General features: G+C 39.4%; 1 protein-coding gene, 1 long non-coding RNA gene, 1 other non-coding gene and 1 pseudogene across 4 annotated transcripts; 1 reads left to right on the top strand and 3 right to left on the bottom strand.

Moving 5' to 3' along the window:
- Window positions 1-473: 473 nt before the first annotated feature.
- On the bottom strand, window positions 474-7,496 carry LOC147333177 (uncharacterized). Its single transcript, XR_015128881.1, has 2 exons — window positions 6,713-7,496; window positions 474-2,657 (listed from the first exon to the last, which is right to left on the bottom strand). It is a non-coding gene; the product is annotated as an uncharacterized LOC147333177 (long non-coding RNA).
- On the top strand, window positions 7,274-7,345 carry trnat-cgu (transfer RNA threonine (anticodon CGU)). The gene has a single exon. It is a non-coding gene; the product is annotated as a tRNA-Thr (tRNA).
- A 619-nt stretch (window positions 7,497-8,115) lies between the features above and the next one.
- LOC147333176 (C-reactive protein pseudogene) lies at window positions 8,116-10,851 on the bottom strand (annotated as a pseudogene). Its single transcript, XR_015128880.1, has 2 exons — window positions 10,726-10,851; window positions 8,116-10,452 (listed from the first exon to the last, which is right to left on the bottom strand). The product of XR_015128880.1 is annotated as a C-reactive protein pseudogene (transcript).
- Window positions 10,852-13,945: 3,094 nt separating this feature from the next.
- On the bottom strand, window positions 13,946-19,297 carry LOC147333175 (C-reactive protein-like). Its single transcript, XM_086290161.1, has 5 exons — window positions 18,837-19,297; window positions 16,028-16,112; window positions 15,846-15,912; window positions 15,158-15,365; window positions 13,946-14,969 (listed from the first exon to the last, which is right to left on the bottom strand). Exons 3-5 carry the CDS (start codon window positions 15,895-15,897, stop codon window positions 14,564-14,566), a joined length of 666 nt encoding a protein of 221 aa, XP_086146287.1. The 5' UTR covers window positions 15,898-15,912; window positions 16,028-16,112; window positions 18,837-19,297; the 3' UTR covers window positions 13,946-14,563.
- Between the last annotated feature and the right edge of the window lie 3,620 nt (window positions 19,298-22,917).

Raw genomic sequence — 22,917 nt, 5'->3', positions numbered from 1 at the left:
TTTGGCAGTATAGTGAGCGTTTGTTGACCACGCCATTCACAAAAACGCAAAGATGCGATCTCCAACTTCATCTCCTTGACTTTGCCTACAAATGTTTGTCCATAAAAGTTCCAGTCACACTGGCCTAATTTGACTTATTGCTGGAAATGAGAACTGTGCTTCCACTGTGGTCGTACAAGGACGGAAGAACACGTGACAACAGGGCTAATACCCCATACTACCAAAGCAGTCTTCACAGGAAAAATCCTTTACAATAGTAGAAAAAGATTCCCAACCATGAGATGATCCTCTATGTCAAAACAATTGGCAATGGCGGGGAGGAAGAGCTCCCTTTCAACAGGAAAAGAACTCTTACAGAGCCAGGCTGAAGGAGCAGGGAGGTGAGAGGACAAAAGAAAAGAGGAACAGCAACAAAAAAACGTAAATCAGCAAACACAAATTATGAATAAAAGACAACAAAGTCTGGACTTAAATTCTGATCAATATTCAAACATATTCCCTTTTAATAGCAGTCGCGGCAGAGGTTCGGCTGGGTAGAGCACACAGTAGTGTTTACAGTACACTGACAATGAAGCCCAGTGTGAGCAGGAACAGCAGTGAGTGAGCCACCAAGAATCGGTTAAATCCTAACACACACATTAGTAAAAATGTAAACAAACAGATTAAACGCCCAATCTCCCTTTTCCACATTAAATGCAGACTTTAACCTCCATCCTACATGATCATTTCCCTTTGGTGTTTAAAAATAAATAAACCACGTACAGGACAAATTCATTTCCCAGCATTTGAAGCGTTTTTTGAGTTTATCCTCCAAGTCCAGGTGTGTCGGTGGAATCAGGGTAATTACAAACCACAGTTGCCACAGAGCATGTTTTAAAATCTCTGATTATAATCTTTTACAGCAAATACCATGACGGGACTGTGCATGTTGGAACCAGTCTCAGAGATGGGGTAGATTCTAGTATGACCATATTCCCATCAAGCTTAGCAGACCCAGACATCACATTTTTGGCATTTCTGTCCCACTGAATCAATTTAAAAATTAAACACTGCATAAAGTCAATGAAAGTCAAAACCCAGGCTGATGTTACTGTTCCTCCGTCCACATTTACTTTGGTTAGTGAAACAATGAAACAGAGACCGATGCCTCCAAACTAAAAGTTGTGCTTTTAGTCTGCAGCTAGTGACCAAAACATCTCGACAGGGTTTCTTTGCAACTGATTTCAACTGACAACAGCCATCAACCTAAGGCAACCCAATGAATTCAGAAAGTATACATTTTTCCCCAGCGTCTGGAGGTTGCCAGGTGGTTGGTGGCTGGTTTGTGTGACTGAGACCAAAAAGAAAGTTGGGTTAAATAAAGTTGTATTGGATTAAAGGGGGAGGGGCTAAAACATCTCATTTTAGACAGAAGATGAACTTCAGGGTTGGATCAAAGCGTATGTTGAGCTGTGAATCATGCAAAGCTATTCAATTAGAGTAACTTTGCATAAGCAGAATAAGTCCACTTCACTGTCACAACCTTATTAGCGATGGGTAATCCCCTCACTGTTGACATTTTAGCGAAAGACTTGGTTTCCTTCTCTTCCTGTGTGCTTTCCGTAGCTGATTTTAACCATAGACTCCCTGTAACGGTCCGAGGGTTCAAATCATCTACAAAAAAGTATTCTGACACGAGAAACTGAACAAACCACTGACACCATCTCCTAAACTGAGTAGTGCACCTGAGGTCTCACACGTGTAATTCTGGCTCGGATCAGTGAGAACGGGCCCCTAATTAGTCCACAATATCACGTGTCTCATTCAGACATTGCCACCATTTATAAGTCATGAAGATGGAGCTAGAAGATGTAAAGATTAACGGGCAATTTGGATGCATCTCAGATTATTTGTCTTAACAAATAACATGATTCATTTGGAAGCACAAAAGAAGAACTGATCGAGTTAATTATGGTGTGATTTTTCAACAACAGTGTTAAAAATGAAGCAGTGATCACAGTCATTCTGGGCTTCTTCCCTTTTAAAACCGACAATAACTTCATTTTAACTCCTTCGTTACACTCTGAGGAGGTGTTTGAGTTCTTGACGCCATCTCAGGTGGTTTTTCCTAAATAATGAAGTCCTTCATGTTCAGGTAAACAGAGTGCAAATTCGCCTTGAGAAGCTGTTATGTTTCTTTTAGCAGGATAATTTAACATTTAAACAAAGCAGCAAACAGACAAACCAACCAAGCAGCCACTACCCAAAGTGCACCAGGTTTTAGAAAGCATGTCCCGGTGGAGCCTTGTTGGTCAGACTTAGGAGCCCATCAGTCCTCCCGACTTCATCTGGGACATCCTGACTGTCACCAAACATGCCATCCTTCAGGCAAACGACCTCTAGCGGGCGCTTGTCCTTCAGGTGAGGACGGTTTTAGTGTTTTCTCAACAGTATGTAGGTCATGAGCAGAATGAGGCCTGCTGACAGGCCTGCAATCACAAACTGGTGGATGGAGAGGACGTTCTCCAGTGTGTGGATCCTCTCCTCCATGGCACTGGTGTGGAAGTAGTCGTAGACGCCGGCTGTGATGCTCCACAGCGCCCACACAGCATCCACCACCAACGGCATGGCTAAGCAGGAGGATGGAGGCTCAGCTGTAGATCAGACTCTGTTACAGACTGGAACATGGGAACAACACGTAAATAATTCAGATACAAGATGAAATCCTTAAAAAAAACCAAAAACACCAAATCAGTTTGTTCTGATCAGCATATCACACGTGTTAGTGCAGGAAGCCCTGGTTTCATATCATTGACGGTATAAAAGATGCAGCACTGCTGAAACACGATGCACACTATGTTATCAATATGGACTCATGGAGAAATAAAATAATAATATTATAATAAGATTTAACATTATAAAACATTTCTGCATTCAATAAATAATAGATAATAATAATAATTATTATTATTATAATACAGGTTCATGTTTCAGACAGTTTTAACTTGATGATTTAAATGTAAGTGGGTCAATGCAAAGCACTGAAGCACACGACTTCTTCTATGCTGAATTTTGATGCATAACTCATTCTGCAGCTTTGAGAGCCTCTACGAAATGATTTCAAAACATGCAGCTCGACTGGGAATAACGGGCCACGATTCCCAGTAGTGACTGGTCCCATGTTTTTTATGTAATTCATAAAAAAAAAGGTCAAAGAACGGCATTCAAATAAAAATCGTCTCAAAGGTCTCTATTGTAAAAACGTTGATTAACGTTTAAACAAGTCACAAAACTTTGAACTTCTGATGACCGAACCTGCGTTCTGAAATCTTCTGATGGCACCGTTTTATGACAAAGCTTTCTCCTGTAGTTACACTGTGTCCAAATTTTCCTTTATTCTGATTTTGAAAAACTACATTTCAATCGTTTTATTGCAACACTTTTCCCTCTACATGCACAGATTATACGTCATATCGTATATCGGAGGCCTTTTTGTGCTCTTTCACCTGATGCAATGGGATATATGGTGAAACCAGTTTCAGCTGAACATCAAAACAGGCTGTCCACAAACTCTTCTCTCATGGGGTCACACCACCATCCAGTAATATGGATTATATAAGGTTATAATGCATCAAATGCAGTAAGTATGCAAATGTTTCATATAAATATAGTTTATAACTTAATAATTTTCTTTAGCCAAGATAATTAAACATTTTGATTTTATGTAATGTATAGATTTATACTATTACTAAGTATCACACCCTTTTTTTATTATTTCTATATTATTTTTATATTTTATATATTTTTTTATATATTATTTTTTTTATTAGAAATAATCAAATTGTTACATGCTTAAATTTACACAAAAAGACTGAAATCTGCACTGTCATGAACACGTTTTTCACCAAAAATTGAAACCTAACCTTTCATTATTTATTGGGTTAAGCCTCTGGGCTCCAGGGTATAACTTTGGTTTGTTTGGTATCATTATTTTGAGCACAATCTCACGTGTCTGAATTTACAGTTATTTTTTCATTAACACAACTGATCTGAAATCACACAAAAACATAAAAATCGAGGAGAAAAAAGTTACAGTTTTTACTGTAACAGCCACAAACATGTTTTGTGAAAGATTTTCATAACTTGAAATGAAAATATAAATTGTAAATTTTAAAAACTTAGGCACAGAGGAGAGGACAACACCGCCGGCCTAAACCCTGCAGGCCTGACAGCAGGAGGTGCATCACTCTTCAGATCTGACGTGCCTGTGATGTATGGCGTCATTTTTGTGCCACTATTCTGAGTGCATGTAAAAAAAATTTTTTTTAAAATATAGCGCACGTAAAAACAATTTGCCAGTACAAGTGTTGCATTTTGAGGAGAACAAATTCTTTGCTGCGTGCAAAAAAATGTACTTCAGTGTTTGCTATTATCCATATACACAATAGCAGCCCCAGTTTAGCTACAGTAGCTAGCGAGCTGATTGGACACCAAAACAGCTAATCAGATTTTTTTTGCATTCAAGTCTGTGATTGGTTGGTTTTGTGGCACAAATAGAACGGTGTACAGAAAGAGTGTGTGTGTGTGTGTGTGTGTGTGTGTGTGTGTATGGATAATAGCAAACACTGAAATACATTTTTTGCACGCAGCAATGAATTTTGTTCGCTCAAATTGAGCTTTTCTTCACTCAAAATAAAATTCACCTCAAAATGCAACACTTGTACTTGCAATTTTTTTTACGTGCACTCAAATTTTTACTACGTGCGCTCAGAATAGTGGCACAAAAAAAAACGCCATAGTGATGTTGACTGTGCTCTGGCACAATCATAGGCATCGGTTGCTACTGACAACAAGAAATGAAGCTGGTCCGAGCTATGGGCACAACCATTTTTTAATAGTGGAGGGGGAATAACACTATGTAATACATTCAGTTTTAGAAATTATATTCAATGTTAACTGTGGCTATGTTCAAACTGTTAATACTATCTTATTTTAATAAGCAACATTTTCATATGCAAAACTAGAGGCAAGAGATTATTTTAGGGGTCACCCCGTGCCACCCCTGTAGATCCGCTCCTGCACACCAACCATGACAACCATTAACATGTTGATATTCTGACCTGTGAGCCACTATTGTTACATGATTATGTCAGTACCACACCCGCCTTTGACTGATTTCGACAGGTGTGTTCAACAACACACCTGCAAAATAAAGGCTACTGTCCTTTGCACGGTTGTGTTGACCAGATCTGTCAACAGTCAAACCGACATTTAGCAATTCATGCCAAAGGTCTGAAAACCTCCTGCAGCCCCATAATTTGCCATAAGACACAGAGACAGACTATCCAGGTGAAAACAAAACCATGTCCTATATCATTACTGCTTATAATACCTCTGCAGTGAAGGCTTGTATTCATGACACAGCACCCAAAGAAGTTCCAGGCTGTTGATGGAAAAAAAAACTTACCTTAAAAGTTTTTTTTTTTTTTTTTAAACTGAGTGAAATGACCAACAGGAATTTGGCTAGAGCCACAATAATTCCCTAAATGCTAAGAAAAGACTTTGATGTTTTACACACGGTCTAGAAGCAGGTTTACATGATTATTTAAAACATTCGGTGATTCAGTGCTCCTGGAGCTCAGGTCAGATATTACATCACAGAGAGAGTAGGAGATGGTTGTAGCTTCCAGGTTTGAAAAGTGAAGCCAGTGGAAGTGCATTAAACCTGTTAAACCTTCTTTTTAAACGACACCAGGGGGCGACACCTTTCGTTGCACAAAGAGTCCCAGTCCTATGCAAGTCTATGCCACACAAGAGCACCTGGGAAAACTCAGTAAACACTTTCTAGGCTCGGTCACAGGTCACCTCACACTGAATCAAATCAAAGAGTAAGACGATTTAGTGAATTTTGCTCATTTGAAGCATCAGTGCTAATTGGATAATGCCTTAAACACAGATTTGGGATCTGGTGATCTCCATCCATCCATTCGCTTCCGCTTATCCTTTTCAGGGTCGCGGGGGGCGCTGGAGCCTATCCCAGCTGTCATAGGGCGAGAGGCGGGGTACACCCTGGACAGGTCGCCAGTCTGTCGCAGGGCCAACACACAGGGACAGACAACCATTCACACTCACATTCATTCACACATTCACACCTAGTGGCAATTTGGATTATCCAATTAACCTATCCCCACAAGCTGCATGTCTTTGGACGGTGGGAGGAAACCGGAGGACCCGGAGAGAACCCACGCAAACACGGGGAAAACATGCAAACTCCACACAGAAAGACCCCGGCCTGATGGTGGAATTGAACTCAGGACCTTCTTGCTGTGCGGCAACAGTGCTAACCACCGTGCCGCCCCTCTGGTGATCTAACAAATATAAATCTCCCTCTGTCCATTTTATTTAGCTAACTAACTATAATACAAAGTAAATTTCCTGGTTTTAATATTCTTTTCGAAACATTAATCATGTAATCCAATGGCTTTTCCAGGTTTTCCAGGTTGTTCCATGCCCCATTGAACACATAATTCGTTGATGTATTACACAAAACATAAATAATACTACAAAGACGTGATAATGGCCCTGTCAGTAAAATCTCACAAGGAGCGCACATGCAGCAGACTGAAAATAATGCACCTTGCACACAAACTTCTCCCCTGCTAGCTACCAAGCTATCGCTTTACCAGCAAGCTAAAGCTAGCTTTGATTCTTTTAAAGAGGCGCCATTACTCACAGCATTACTCGAGGATCAGACAGCCCTTCCTCCATGCCATACATGTACAGGAGTCTTTCACATCATCATGCTGACTCTACAGTTAGCGGTTAAAAAGGAAAGTGTGAAATCCCATCTGTCGTGAGCCACTTCATCTGCTTCCGGGTGCGTTTCCCTTGAAGACACCCTTTCATCGCGTATGTGAGGTCGTGAAGAAACGCCAAACTCCATTCAGAAACATAACGAATTTTCTTACTTCGCACAGACCCAAAAACGTAGCCTATAAACCATAACCTGAGGCAGTCTTTATCAGCAATGCCTTCGACTGGGACACTCGGCTTCATACATGATGTTGTCAGGATATTTTATCTCAGTTTTAAAGAATTTCCGTCCTTGGCTTTTATAATATGACGTGCATTTGCGTGTTGATGATGAGAAAGCCAAAACTGAACAGATTTTGGATGGAGTTCGGGATCGTGATTCTTCTCCGTCAGTGAAACGGTCAAATGAAATCTCAGCACTTACGTCACACGTTGACGCTGTACCTTGAAATTGACAGATACTGCAGGTTTTATATTACCAGGCGCGGTGGCCAAGTGGTAAGGCGTCGGTCTCGTAAACCGAAGATCGCGGGTTCGAACCCCGTCCGTGCCTGTTAAACTGGAATGTACCAACTGTGTTTTTTGGGGTGGGGAAACAAAATGCTATCCTTGAAGTTGTCGAACAGTATTACAAAAGAAAATCAGACCAAAAAAAAAAAACCCCAACACGAAATTGAAATTATAAAGAAATAAACTATAAACATAGCCCGAAAGTGGACAAAACTTTTCATGTTTTATAAAACTTCAGAAGACCACAAGAGGGAGCAATACGAACAGTATATTACAGAGGGTTTGTTTAAGTTAAAACTGATAATGACTCAAACTGTATGAAAAAGCAATTCAATGCAAAGCAATAAGATATTTTTTAATGTCTAACTTGATTGCAACCCAACAGAGTCTTCCCATTCTTCTTTTTTGCCTATCCGACTTTAAAAAATTCCTGGAAATATGCATGTAAGCAATTATATATAATATATGAATTCATTATGAATACTGGCTTGGTAAGGATTGTATGTTCTTACTGGATGGGATGTCCAACATACAGCTCGGGGGCCAGAATCAGGCCTTACAAAGACTCTGTTTTATACTCTGTCATCCCTTCGTGAAGCACTTTGTGATCTTTTTATCTAGAAAGATGCTATATAAATAAAATTTTATTTTTTACTTTTTAGATTTTTACTTGTATTCTGGTTTCCAGCTTCTCCTGTTGATAAAGACTCCTCCCTGCCACTGAAATTCAGAAAGTAATTAAGCAATAAATAAACAATGACAACAATTTTCTGTGAATTAATATTTTATGATTACACATTACACAGTCTTGGAATGAAACAGCTGCACTTTTTTGTAATTTTACCCATTTATTATGTGGTTTCACTGGTCTGGACACTTAAGTTCAAAGTGGGCTCTGTGTGTCCCACAACGTAAAATGAAAATGAGCTCTCTGATTGATGTTAATTGGCCATCAGGGAAACATATCAATCAGTAAATAAATGAACAGAATCTTTAATTAAAACATAAGTAACAAGTGTCAATACACGTAAAAAATAAATAAATACAGAGTTATTTAAGGCCATGCTATTCAAAAAGAAAAAACAAACAAACCGTGAACGCTACTGTGGTCCAGCCCGTGTGAAAAACATCATAAACACTGTGAGTCCTCACACGTCAGCTTCAGGAGTGTACAGCTCACGAATGGCGACCTCTACGTCCCCTTTAATTCTCAGCTCTGTGCTTTCCCAGTCAAAAACATTTCCTCTTGGTTCTCTCTCCCCTGCAAACATGCCTTGGATCACGCTATCTGCCAGAACAACGTCCCACATGTTCACATCACAGATTTCACCAACAAAATTCTGATGTTTATCAAAATCACCCAGATAAAAATCCGGATCTTGTCCCAGGATAACCCTGCCTCCTGCCCTGACAGTGTGACCCTTCCTGTAGATTTTAGATAAGCTCCTCTTGCCATCCAGGAAGAGGGCAGCTAAACCTGAAGTGGAATCCCAGGTGACACACAGGTGGGTCTGCAGGGCTCCGAGCTCAGGGACTTTAAATAAAACAGGATCTCCAGCTAGATAAAAGGACAGTCTGCACACACAAACAATCATTATAAGTCTGCACACAGCCAGCTTAATGTAAAACCCTACAGTGGCCCTCAGAGGCCAAACGGACTGCAACTTAAGAAAACACCAGCAATAAGAAAAATGCTGCAAAAGCACACAAAACACAACAGAAATAGGAAAAAACTAATTTCCAAAAGCACAAGGGAAGTGTTTCTGGGGAGACAATAACCTGACGGACCAGTTGTAGAAAGAGATGTGTCTCTTGAAGAAAAAACACATCTCCTTTAAGCTGCTGTAAATGCGCCATAACTTTGTTAACTTTGGTTGCATTCCCCACCCCTCTCACATTCCAGGAGACAATTCTAAGACCATTGATTGTGCTCGACATACCTTACTATATTCAGACAGGTCTTTGGTTTGACAAGTTGACCGTGGCCAGGGGAAAGCTGGTGTCTGTATTTGAGGTAGTAGACTGTGAACAGAACAGGGGGGAAAAAAAAAAAAACAGAAAGAAAAATAAGTAAATAAAATAAAATAAAATAAAATAAATAAGACACAACAACAACAACAACAGAAAAAACATAAAACAAGGCAATACATACATACAGATCGAACAACATAAATTGGACCTGGATACCCCCGAAAACAAAACTTGCAAGTGTCCATTGCACAGCAGGGTGTAAACATTCCCATGTGAAGACTTCGCCATCACAACTCTTATCAAATGGCTTGCTTCCCTGTGGCGGCAAGGTCTCACTATGAAAATATGCCTTGTCAATATTCTGCTAGAAAAAATTGAGGAACTAGGATGTATCTTACTATACAAAAACGGACAGAAGAAAAGCACAAAAAAGGCAGGCTGGGGTATTGTTGTCCCCCATTTGTACATGGCAGGAATCAAACTGTAGGAGAGGCAATAATAATGAAAAAATGTGTGTTTATATAAAGTAAAACAGTATATACATATATGTATACGTAGCAGACTAGCGTGCCAACAGTGATATTAGAACAAAATATAAACAGGGGTATTATAAAGGAAAATGAGAGAAAAACAGAAAAAACAATGAGGTTAGAATTACTCAAACCATGCTGTCCTCTAGGTACCAAACATCAAACTAAAATGTCATGAGCCCTTCTATGGAAGTGGCAGGATCCAACCATGACCCTCAGATCAGGTTTCCAGAATGTTAGAACTCAGGGGACTGTGTAAGGCGATATAGCTCCGAGCGTCGCCTGGTGACGCCAGTCGCTTCCGGTTCCCTTCGTCAGTCATAACGAACAGTTTGGCCGGGTAGCGAAGCTGAGGCTTGAGTCCAAGATCGTACAACTCGTTCATAACTCCGCGGTAAGCGGACCGTTGTTCCAGCACCTCAGGGCAATAGTCCTCGACAATATGGATGGGGGTGTCCTTATATTTCAGTTTACCCCGCATTTCCCGAGCTTTGCGCACAACGAGCTCACGGGTCTGGTAGCTATGGAAACAGACAACAACCGCTCGGGGTTTCGCGTTGGGGCCTGGTCTTGCCACCAGTGCCCGGTGGGCTCGATCCAACTCCGGGGCCGTTTTCAAAACGTCCACTCCAAATATGTCCACAAGCACCTGAGAAAAGAACACAGTCGGCCTGGGCCATTCAATATTTTCAGGGACCCCCAAGAGGCGAATATTGTTGCGGCGGCTCCTGCTTTCAACGTCGATTAGCCTAGCTCTCAGCTTCTCGTTATCCTCCGCCACCACCGCTAACTTAGCCACCACGTTCTGGAGCTCCGCGCTTCGAGATATTTTCATGTGTTAATGCAATCTAACATTTGTACACAGCATTGATTATCAAAAAGTCATATGAAGTTACAAAATAAAAGGAAGCTGTATACATACTGAGCTGCTACAAAGATCCTCCTGCAGACAGACGACTGAGCGGTGACTGAACTCTCCCCATTTCAGATTCTTGCTACGCAAATAACATCTCTGCAGCTCTCTAAACTTCCTTACTGGTTTCAGGCTTTGGTGTTCACTGGTACTGGTAGAAGCAGCTGCTAAAATTACAGAGTTCTGTAGTTAAAGGTCATTTAGATTAAAGTTCTAACTGTTTTTTGCGAACCATGCCTTTACCTGTGGGTGTTTTATTTATTAGCCATTTATTTCAAAGGGAATATTTAAAAAATAAATTCTGATTTGAATTCTTTCTGTTCACAACGCACTGATGGTTATTTGAATTTTGCAAATGAGCACGAGCGTGTCTTCTGACCATTGTCCAAGAAAGATTTCTATCAAAGAGAAAAGCAGACAATAGTTTCTGCAGAAGAGAAACTGCTGCTCATTTGAATTGTTTCTGTTGTATTTTTTTGCAATTCAAATGTTTCTTATTTGAATTCTTCCTGTAAATGAGACACTGATGCTCATTTGAATTTTTCAGACTGATGCAGCATGATTAAAATGTGGTTCCCTGAATTATATTACTATATTCTAACAAACCTATCAGTATACATGCAGGAGATATGGAACAAACAAATATGCATACAATGCTACAATCATCTATGTACCATAGCACATGGAGTGATTGTAGCAAAGGTGTGTCAAAATGTCACCTTTATAATCTGTAATTTTACTCTGTATTATGACTGCTGTCAGGGTCCCTGGATTGAGGGCTTCGAGTTTTTCTGACTTTTAGGTTTTCTCTAGTTTGGAATTTTTTTGATAGTGTTTGGATCGTGGTTTTGTACTGTTGGTGTTTAGTTTTGTATTTTCAAGTTTCTTTTGGTTATATTTCATGGCTTTAGTTCTGGGTCAATCTTTAGGTTCATTCTGCGTTTTGTGACTTCACAACGTCCTTTTGGTTTCAACTTCGGATTTATGTTAAAACTCCACACTTTTTTGTTTATGGTGTTTGCCCTCATGGTTTTGTGTTTCCTTGTTGCACATTTCCCCGAGTCTACTAGTTTTGGGATTGTTTGCTCCTGATCATCAGTGTTTGTATTCTTGTGTTTCTAAATAAAAGCTGGGATGTCGTGCTTGGAGAAGACTATCCTGAGTTTCTCAGATCAATTCATGTTTATCAGAGAAACCCAAAGTCAAAACTCCCAAACACAAACTAAACAACGTTGTATATGCTGTGCAGTGAAGCAAGGAATGCTCACACCTCTACACTGGAGAAACCAAAGAATCAGTTCATAAACACATGGCACAACATAGAAGAGCCACCTCATCTAAAGGTCAAAGGTCACTCTTTCAAGGATGCCAATGTTCACATTTTGGACAGAGAGGACAGATGGTTTGAAAGAGGAGTGAAAGAAGCATCTATGGCCACTGTGAGCGACCATCTTTGAACAGAGGCGGGGTTTACGACACCAACTGGCTGCCATCATAATCTAGTTTTGAGATTCTTCCCAGACGCCTTAACGCCCACTCACATCCTGGGCCATCTGACCTCAGGAAATCACATGATAGGGTGGGGCCAGGTTTCACAATGAGCTCACCTGAAACTCTGGCTGATTGGGACCCACACCTGTTTTCACACCTTGGCTCATGTGATTAGGTAGATGATCATTAGGGGGTCCTCTCGGGGGGGGGGGGGCACTCCCACAGAGCTTAACTCTGGGACTCCCCACCATTTGACCCTAGAACTGAAGAAGCTTCTCGGATGAAGGTGAAACGTCTTCAAACAACTTAAAGAAGTCCAGACGCTTTTCTTTCCAAGCTCCTCAGACTACTGTTATTAATGTTGCAAACGTACTCTGTAAAAAAACGTTTAAAAAACAAGAAAACCTGTCATATTCCAGCTGTTGTAGTGCCAAAACATACAGTAATTTCCCATAATTATAGTACTGAAAACTGATGTACTTTCACAAGGTGGTAAGTTAAAGTTTGGTGTATTTCTGTGGATTTTTCATGTTAAATAGAAGGTATGTGTGAAAACAAAATTACATAATTATATATTCAAACACTGCTGCAATAAAATTAATCAGGTTTAAAATTGCTGAAAAGTACTATTATCATGTAATAACACAATATCCCACCCATAAAAAGTAAAATATCCAGAAATGTTATTGAATTATAATATTGTTACATATAAATACATCATGTGTATTTAATAAGTATAAACACTGAAATAGCTACACGTAATACTAACTTTACATTGTTTAATAATGCCATAATATTGCTAGAGCATTACTACAGTTCAACTTGATATACTTGTCTTAAAATGTTTCATCACATCATATAAATTTTACTTAAAACTGCAAGGAAATATTTGCGCTCTGTCACTAAAATAAAAATTACATCGAGGGGTTTTTGCTTTATAATGAAAAATGTCACGGTCCTGGGTCACGCAGTGTTTGTGCTTTTTGTTCAAGTTTTGTTCTGTCAATTATGGTTTTCTGTTTGTATTACATTTATAGTTCCTGGTTTTTAGGTTTCTGAGCCTCCTCTGTGTTCTTGGTAAAGATCTAACTCTGTTCTCCATGTGATGTATGCTTAGACTTAGTTTTCCGGTGTTCAGTGTTAGGCCTACGGTTCCTTTTTCATGTCTCCCAGTGGGAGAAACGTTTCGTCACTCATCCAAGTGATCAACAAACACTGAATAAAGACCATTGATCATTGGCCATCCAGTCTCAGCTGACTGCAGCTTCTAAAAAGCTGGGGAATGAATGACCAATGATCAATGGTCTTTAATCAGTGTTTGTTGATCAATGGTCATGACAATTTGCATGTTAATGAAAAAAATGACCTCACAACCCATTGTTGGCCAGTGCTGCTGGTTTCAGTTATTGTCAAATGTACTGTTTATATGATTACAAATACAGTACAATTACAGCATTTACTTAACTAAACAGTCTAAATACTTCTTTTCAGTTCTGTAGTACAAAACATTAGCTAAACTCTTCTGCAGTACCACCTTTATACTATTTGTGTGCCACTGAGTGCTTTGAGTTCTCCAGTACTATAGAAAAACACCATATCAGAACAGAGATACTTATGAGCCTGAAGACCGGGAAGTCAGCATTATCAGTGACACTGTGTTGTCTTGTTAATTTTTAAGCCCCTGGTGATAAAATATGCCGATGTCACAAGCTGCATATTATTTCAACTGTATGGAGTGTAAAGCTGAGGATTGAAATGCAGACACAGGAGGCAGCAGGGTTTAATAGGACAATCTTTAATAAGCTGATGGCACAAGTCTACAAAGGGAAACGTAAAAGTTTTTACGAAACCAAATCCACAAGTGCATGGAGAGAAAACATACAAGATATCGTCACAGACGTTAAAACAAAAGTGTGAGGGGAAGATGGCACACATACAAGGGTGATTAGGGTAAGTAGACACAGGCGACAGGAGGGGTAGCAAAAATGAAGACAAATAACAAATGCAGCGGTTAGACACAAACCCACATGTAGCAACGTTAGACTGAGACTGGGGAAGGAAACTAAAAGAACTCAATGCATGGAAATAACTGACAGAAAAGCTCTAAAAACTCTCATAATACAACAATGGGACTATGACAGTGTGATTAAAAGTAAGTACAAGTAAGTGATAAGAATAATCTAGAACAATATGAATCTGTGTTGAGTATTTAATATATAATTAAAAACAGGTGATGTGAGCACATATTTGTTTTCTAAAAACTTAAAGTAACGTTAGTGATATTGACACACAGTTTGATTAATAGCCATTATTTCATACAGCAGAATGGGGTTATTCCTGTGGGTGAGCATTATAGCTACAGCTCACGAATGGCGACCTCGACGTCCCCGTTAATTCTCAGCTCTGTGCTTTCCCAGTCAAAAACATTTCCTCTTGCTACTCTCTTCCCTGCAAACATGCCTTGGATCACGCTATCTGCCAGAACAACATCCCACATGTTCACATCACAGATCTCACCAACAAAACTCTGGTTGTTTTCAAAATCACCCAGGAAAGAATCCGGATCTTGTCCCAGGATAACCCTGCCTCCTGCCCTGACAGTGTGACCCTTCCTGTAGATTTTGGATAAGCTCCTCTTGCCATCCAGGAAGAGGGCAGCTAAACCTGAAGTGGAATCCCAGGTGACACACAGGTGGGTCTGCAGGGCTCCGAGCTCAGGGACTTTAAATAAAACACCACCTCCAGCCATGTAAAAGGACAGTCTGCACACACAACATCCATACGTCCTTTAGTCATAAAAGTCTTGCACACAGGCAGCTTCATGAAAAATCACAATTTTACTACATTTGAATCAAAACAATTTTACACCAGGACCAATAAGATCAAATTTGGTTGATATTGTTTTTGTAAAGCTCACAGTGTAGATGCTGTTGACTTTGAGATGTCCTACCTTCCATCCAGTTCACGCCACACATTCAGCTCATCGTAGCTTCCAGTCCGGTATGCAAAGAGGATGATCTCTCGCTGGCCGCTGAGCTCCGTGGCCACTCGCATGCACAGAGTGAACGCAGTCAGGTTCATCGGCCTTTGAGGGATCATCTCAACATAACTGGTGCTCGTCGCAGTGGAGAATACCAGGGTCTTAATGGGAACACTCCCTGAGAAGCAGAGTTTTCTTTTGTGTTGATGAAATTGTAAACGAATTAATTGTAATTAAATTGTATGAACTAATTCATATTTTCATTCTCTTCGTAATGTTAAGCACTTTGGTCAGAACTTGCTGTTCTTAGAGCACTTTATAAATAAAGTTGGTTTGGCCTGTAACCTTTGAAAGGTTCAAAACACTCAGCTGCAACAAACTCCATGTCTTTAACTCTCCCACGAGAGCTGTTTATGTACATAAATGTGTTTGTTGTTGTTAGTTCTGTTTTAACTGACATCACACAAATTTAATGAGCTCTTAAAAATGAAAAATTTTGACATCTGAGCCACTGAGAGGATGAATGACAGATAAAAGGATTTAATCAAGACAAGAAAACATATAAAGAAAATAGAAAATGAGATAAACAATAAAAAGTAAATAATGACATAATTACAAACTTGCACAGAGATGGACAAAAGAACAGAGAAACCGTTACCAGCCAATGCCATGGAGACGGCGATGAGGAAAAGGCCAATCAGAGGTCTCATTTTGTCTCCACAAACCTGCAGAAAATGAGACTCATATGTTAACATGATTTTAATTTATACACAGAATATCAGTGGGAGTTTTTTTGAAAGTTATGTAAAGTTACAAAGTAAAATGAAGCTGTATACGTACTGTGATGCTCCAAAGGTCCTAATGCAGACAGTCAGCTGGGCAGTCTTATAACCTGAGTACCAGAAATCCTCCCCGTTTCAGAGTCCTGCGATGCAAATAACAGGCTGTCATTGATTGGCTGGTTTTCATTGGTTTTGGTAGAAGAAGAAGAAGATGCTAAAATTACACGAAGTCTTAACAAATACAAACACTTCTGTGGATTATTTATTGTGATTATTTTTTTTAAGTTTTTTAGCATCACATTATGAGTCATTGATGATTTTTCTTTTCTTTCTTGTACATATTAAATTTGGATTTGATCAGTGTTTGTCTTCGATCATGAATGATTTTACATAACATCTTAGATTAATGTGGTTCTGAGGGCCTCTGGATGTCTGGAGTTTTGATCTCCTCCATACCTGCTTCATGCCCTGGAGGACGGGGCTGTGGCCCCCCCACACCCTCTAGCAGATCATTACATGAAGGAACCTTTTAAAAACAAGCGCGTCCATGCTCACAGGTGTACACACGGGTGATCACACCCACAAACTACACCCTTTTTGGCTCCTACCTCAAAGCACACTGTTCTGTTGATCTTATGTGCTGCACAATAATGTTTAATATTTAGTATTTACTGTCATATTCCCATTAGGGGTGCAACGATACACAAAATTCACGGTTCGGTTCGATACTTTGGTGTCACGGTTCGATATTTTTTCGATACAAAAAAAATGTTCATGCCTTTTTAATTTGTCATTTATTAAAATTATAAATATATATTTTAACTCAAAAGTACAGTTTTTAAATTTAACCCTAACCCTTGTGCGTGTTTTTTATTTTGACAGCGAATGCGCACCTGCGGACCACTTATGTGCAGCCCTGGTTATTTAGCTCATCATATGGCAGCCACAGAAATTCTTTTGTCCATGAAACCATAAAGCTGCACTTTCTTTTTGCCTTATAGTCTGATTTGTCATAACTTCTCCGTTTTGTGGTAAGCTTTTCTTTGGCTGTCACTTCTTCACCCTGACCTGTCTTATTTGGCTCAGCAGAACCGAAGGGTGGCTGGCCTCTCCCTTAGAGATAGGGTGAGAAGTTCGGCCATCCGGGAGGGGCTCAGAGTAGAGCAGCTGCTGCTCCAACCGAAAGCACTGTATCAAACGGTTCAATATCGATACGAGTATCGTTGCACCCCTAATTCCCATATATCATTGTGATGTTGTTTATTCTGTTGCTCTTGTTCTCTTCTGCTTGTTTTCCTTTTTCTTTCTCAACAGGTGATCCAGGTGATCGATATATGCATTTTTTTTCCTGCCCATTCTGTTGGTTTTTGTTTTTTGCCCTTCTCCCCCGTCCCTCTTCTCAGCTGTTTCTCTTTCTTTCTCCCTTTCTTTCCTCCAGTCAAGTCTGTCCCGTATTCAGCAAGTGAAAATAAAATAAACAATGAATCAAATGGACCATTATGGCAAGGCTGGGATGGTCAATTTGGTAAAGTAAATCCGTTGGGCATCTTTCTTTGCCTTTAGACAACAATTCTGATGGCAAAAGAGCCAAACGGGACAGGCAAAAAAAAAAAAAAAAAAAAAAAGATTAATGTGGTAACTGTTATTTACATCATACCTTTACCTACGGGTGTTTCGTTTCTTAAGCATTTATTTCAAATGACAGAAAGGCATTTTGTGTAAATTAAGATGATTTCTAACCTTAAGACCTGAGAGACTTATTTTCATCAGCACACCTCAAAAATGTTTGAAAGCCATTTGTTGCAGTGAAACAATGTTTGTTTTCTATGTTTTCTGAAGAAAAGACACCGCTGCTGTTTGAATTGTTTCCGTTTTGGTGTTTGTTTGTTTTTTAATTCAAATGTTTCTCATTTAAATTGTTTCTGTAAATAGTTTCTCATTTGACTTTTTCAAATGAGCTGCGGCGTCTCTTTGACAGAAACAATGGTCTGGTTGAAAGGCGTCTGTGTTAGAGAAGTAACCAGGCCATTGTTTCTGTCAAAGAGACGCTGCTGCTGATTTGAATTTTTCCAGATGTATTTTTGGATCATTTCACTGAAATGATTGGCATTTAGTTCCATTGCATTAGATTATCATATATATATAAGGCCTTCAAATTTTTACAGTTATTTCATTTTATCTCATATCAACATTTTTGAGAACATTTTCTGATCAATAATCTACAATTATCCTAAAAAAATTACTGTCCAAAATTTGGGCACATATATTGATGATACTGTGAAAGTATACGTTAAATATACCAACTACTTTAAACCGAGTACTGGCTAATATGAAAAGAAAAATTGTGGCAAAAAGTTTCATATATTTCATAAAAAACTTCACATTGCAAAACACAACTAATGACGTTGCTTCAGGTCGAAGGTCATTATAATTCACATAGTATGCCATTACACCCATAGGTAAAGGCATGATTTACAAATAACAGTTAACAAAACCAAAAGTTAGCACAAACTATACACTGACCTGGAAGAGTCTGATAAAAGTTTAAAATATACTAAGAGGAATTACAATGCAAGAATGTAGGTTTTTATGTAGCTCTGTTTCGTCTATCCAGTCGTTAAGTGATGACGTGACGAATCCTACTTCCGGGCCTAAAGTAGTCTGCGTTTAATATGGCTTTTGTGTTGTTAACATGTTTAATGTTTTGTATTTTCTTCTATTTAATCTCAAAAAGCTCCTAAAACAGTCAGTGATCACTGTTGACCTCCCTCGGCTTTTATTACCACTAATCATTTATTTAAGCTCAGTTTTTACAACCTAGGATGTAACTACAGCCCAGCCCATGCAGCAGTATATGAATGACTAACCTCGTATTGTGGATGGATTGTCTCAGTTGTTCTCCTGGCTGAAGTTTGGTCCTTTTACAGCATCCTGCCATGCGATTACATTTGTTCCTGACCACCGAGAACACTCACGTTAACTTTTATCGAGTGGAAAAAAAGTTAGCTTGTTTATATTATGCTAACATAGCTGTGTCGCTAGCGGTCACGTAGCACATCATTATATACCAGCTAGCCAAACTTCAGTAACCCTACAAACGTCCCTGCTGTTTAGTTTTCTGTCTTCATTTATGTTGGAAGTGATAACAGAGCTGTACGTTTTAATTTGTTTCCAAAACCCCGCAGTCAGGACATGCTATATTGTATTTAGATAGAAGCTAGCGAGCTAACTTCCTGCTAACTTCTAACTCTGTTAAACGTCATAAATTCCGTTTTCATGGATGCCTGGATGTTAAACTCAATTGTTACACCTGGTAGAGCAGAACACTGATCATTTTATTAAAGATGAAAGACTTTAGACAGTTTTTCAACTCTCAGTAATGCCATAGTGATCGTTAGATATATGGACCTGCAGCGGAGTTTAGGGCCAGACCAGTGTTGCCAACTCCTCAGTAAGGAAAATCGCTATTGGCTGTCCTAAAAGTTGCTAGAAGTCGCTAAATGACGTCATCGCCTAATTTGCATAATTGGTCATGCTAATGTAATTGTAACCTATGTTGTTGGAGAGACAAATAACATCGTGGAAGAGACATAAAGTGAGTAAAAAACGTCCTAAATGCATTTAGAGTTTATTTAGAAATACAAATTAAATTTCTTTTAGCAATTATTGTTTTTTTAATGTCACAATTCCAACCCTGCTCCTTTACCCGGGCTTGGACCGGCAAAAGTGACCCGAAATTGGCACTCTGGGAGAGTTACTTTGTGTGTGTTTATAAGTAGTTTTAAACCTTGTGATCAACAAAACAGCATAAGAGTAAAAGAGTAAAAGAACAACTGACTGCGTTACAGCACCCGCTGCTTGTTGAGAGTAAAAGTGATACGGGCTTTCACGTCTTTTTTTAGAAAAAAAGTCGCTAAGGGGTCTGAAAACTCGCTAAATATTGCGACAAAGTCGCTAAGTTGGCAACACAGGCCCAGACACGGCTAGTGACGTCAAGACTTAACGACCGGATAGGTTTCGGGTTTTCTTACTTCATGTGATATCTTTCTGTATCTTGTATGTTGTGCTCTTCATACAAAAATAAGAACCTAGAAGGATTCTCTCATTGATTTTTTTTAACCAGTTTTTGCTGTGCGTGGGTACCACCACCAGCAGCAGTTCAGTTCCCAGGCATTCCTGGAAGGAATATGTAATTGAAGAAGAGTTTTCCGGTGCGAGCTATTCCAGCAGTTGTCTGGTTTTAGTTAACGAGTAGTATTTGTGTTGTTGGGCTAACACGACATAGAGAGCCTTTTCACAAGCTATGTGTTAGCAAGTGTTAGGCTAGCACTAGCTTGTTAGCTGAAGTGCTTAGCAAAGCTCAACTAACGTCACAACGAGGTGACTCTTTGACTCTTGTGACTAGCTTGGCTTTAAGCCCGGTGTAGTCTCAACCCGTTCCAGTAACCATGGCTACAGCTCTGGCCACAGGCAAACAGTCAGAACCGAAGAGCAAAGAGGCTGCATCTGCATCTGTTTTAAATAAGCACAGGAAAACTAGACATTCACAACACTGAGTGAATAAAGTGCTCTGTTGATCAGTTCATTGAATGTTGTTAAAATAAACCTGTCATACATACTTATGCATCATCATTTATCCTTCAAACAGAAAATATCTCAGGTTTGCTTATCCGAATAAACAGAGCAGGTGATCAGAGACTCCATTGTTGTCTATAAATCAATTCATAAAGCTTGACTTCAAAATGAACCTGGGGAAATATCTTGAGCTTTGATGGGTTCTGTCTTGTTCGTAAACATCCTCAGTAGTTTCCTCTCACCTGAGGGTGACCGTTTGGGTTTTCTTCCAGCCCTTGGCAAACTGTTGACACTTCTGAATAACTTAAATAACATATACAGCTGATTGAAGTGAGGATTTTGGAATCTGCAGTCATCTGGAAATGCTCCGAGAGAAACCAGCTGTGGTCAATCGTAACCACTAATGCGTTAATACGTCCTGTTGAATTAAAAGACATTGTAGAATCTTCAGCACTTCTTATTAAAATATTTGAGAGAATATATGAATGAAATGACACAGTGTAATATAGCATGAGTTGTTGTTGATGATGACTTTTTTTTTATTATGTTCAGTTACATTAAACTCTAGAACAGAAAGATGGCGTGCTTCCTTTGTCACATGACTGTCAGAAGGTCCGGCATTTCTGAAATCAAAATGATTTATCAGGCATAGAGAAGGACGGAGCAGATATTTTTACTAGGTCGCAAAACACATTAATCTGAAGTGATGTCAGTATTACTGATGCACATTTTGATCAATAAAGTATCAGATTTCATACAACCCTATGGGTGGCATTATAACTACAGCTCACGAGTGGCGACCTCTACGTCTCCGTTAATTATCAGCTCTGTGTTTTCCCAGTCAAAAACATTTCCTCTTGGTTCTCTCTCCCCTGCAAACATGCCTTGTATCACGCTATCTGGCAGAACAATGTCCCACATATTCACATCACAGATCTCACCAACAAAATTCTGATGTTTATCAAAATCACCCAGATAAAAATCCAGATCTTGTCCCAGGATAACCCTGCCTCCTGGGCTCTGTGGCCACCCGCATGCACAGAGTAATGCACCAAATGTAATGGTGTGTCCTGTTACATTTGGTGTAAAAGCATCACAACATTTCAGGAAAGGAACATTTTACCAGCAGCAAAATATGGTGGTGGTAGTGTGATGGTCTGAGGTTATTTTGCAAAACACAAATGTTCATCTTAAGAAAAACTAAATGAAGACTTTGGAGTGGCATAGTCCTGACCTGAATCCGATTGTGACGCTGTGACATGACCTTAAAAAAGGTAGTTCATGCTCAAAACCCCTTCTACGTGGCTGAATAACAACAATCCTACAAAGATTAGTGGGCCAAAATTCCTCCACAGCACTGTGAAAGACTCATTGCCAGTTATCGCAAACGCTTGATTGCAGTGTCGCTGCTAAGGGTGGCCCAACCAGTTATTAGGTTTAGGGGACAATCACTTTTTGGTGGTGATTATGTCTCCTCCCCCCGTCTTCATCATTAATGATCTAATCCAGTCTTTACTTGGGTGTGACTTAGCCAATTAACCAATATCAGTCTGTTACATGTTTATCTATGAAGATGTGATTGGTTATTTTGAATTTTTTTCTGTTTCCTGTCTTTTAGTTAAGCAAACTTCTACAATATTTTACTATGACCCTGATGAAGGCCACAAGCCAAAACGTGTTAGTCAGTCAATAAAGTTGTTCCTCTTCCCTTAAGTGTTGCTGGAGTTCCTGCATTGTGGAGAATCACTTTTTCACACAGGACCATGCAGGTTTGTATACCCCCCAAAATATATGAAATTACGAAGGGAGCAAACACTTTTTTACAGCACTGAAAAACAGTGCTTGACAATTTATTACATCATAAGAAAAAAAAAAAAGATTTTCACGATTCCGATTCCATGTTCGATTCTGTTTAACGATTCGATTCTTTATCGATTCTCTTATCGATTCTTTTTAAAAAAGGAGAACACTAAGGTCGATTAGCTTAGAACTTTTTTTTATATCTTCTCTTTGAACAAGATAGAAATTTAGGAGTAACATGGCCTTACAAACCCAGCAGTGAGATCTTGAGAGATCCAGCCTACGGCTCTTCAATGTGGTGTCACGGGGTCCCCAGGAAAAAAAAATTGTAAATGTAAAATAATAAAATAAATATTCTTCTGTAGCAATAACAAAGTATAACATAAATTATTCAGTAGCAATTACACAAGAATATCCAGTAATGTCCCTGCCTACAATTAAACACATTCACTTACCAAAAATCGGGTAAGCCTTTGACCACAAACTGAGTCACTGCTCGGTGACATTCGTCTATCCTGCCTGAAAGGAGACGCTACCGGTAGACTGCAGCGAGAACTGCCAGCATCTGAGCCA

The sequence above is a fragment of the Aulonocara sp. 'chitande type north' Nkhata Bay genome, linkage group LG4 (assembly GCF_057382095.1).
Source record: "Aulonocara sp. 'chitande type north' Nkhata Bay isolate Kocher_YH1m ecotype deep benthic linkage group LG4, A_spYH_male_GT1.1, whole genome shotgun sequence".
Taxonomy (NCBI): Eukaryota; Metazoa; Chordata; class Actinopteri; order Cichliformes; family Cichlidae; genus Aulonocara; species Aulonocara sp. 'chitande type north' Nkhata Bay.
Note: the sequence above shows the minus strand (reverse complement) of the source record. Positions and strands in the feature narration are given on the sequence as shown.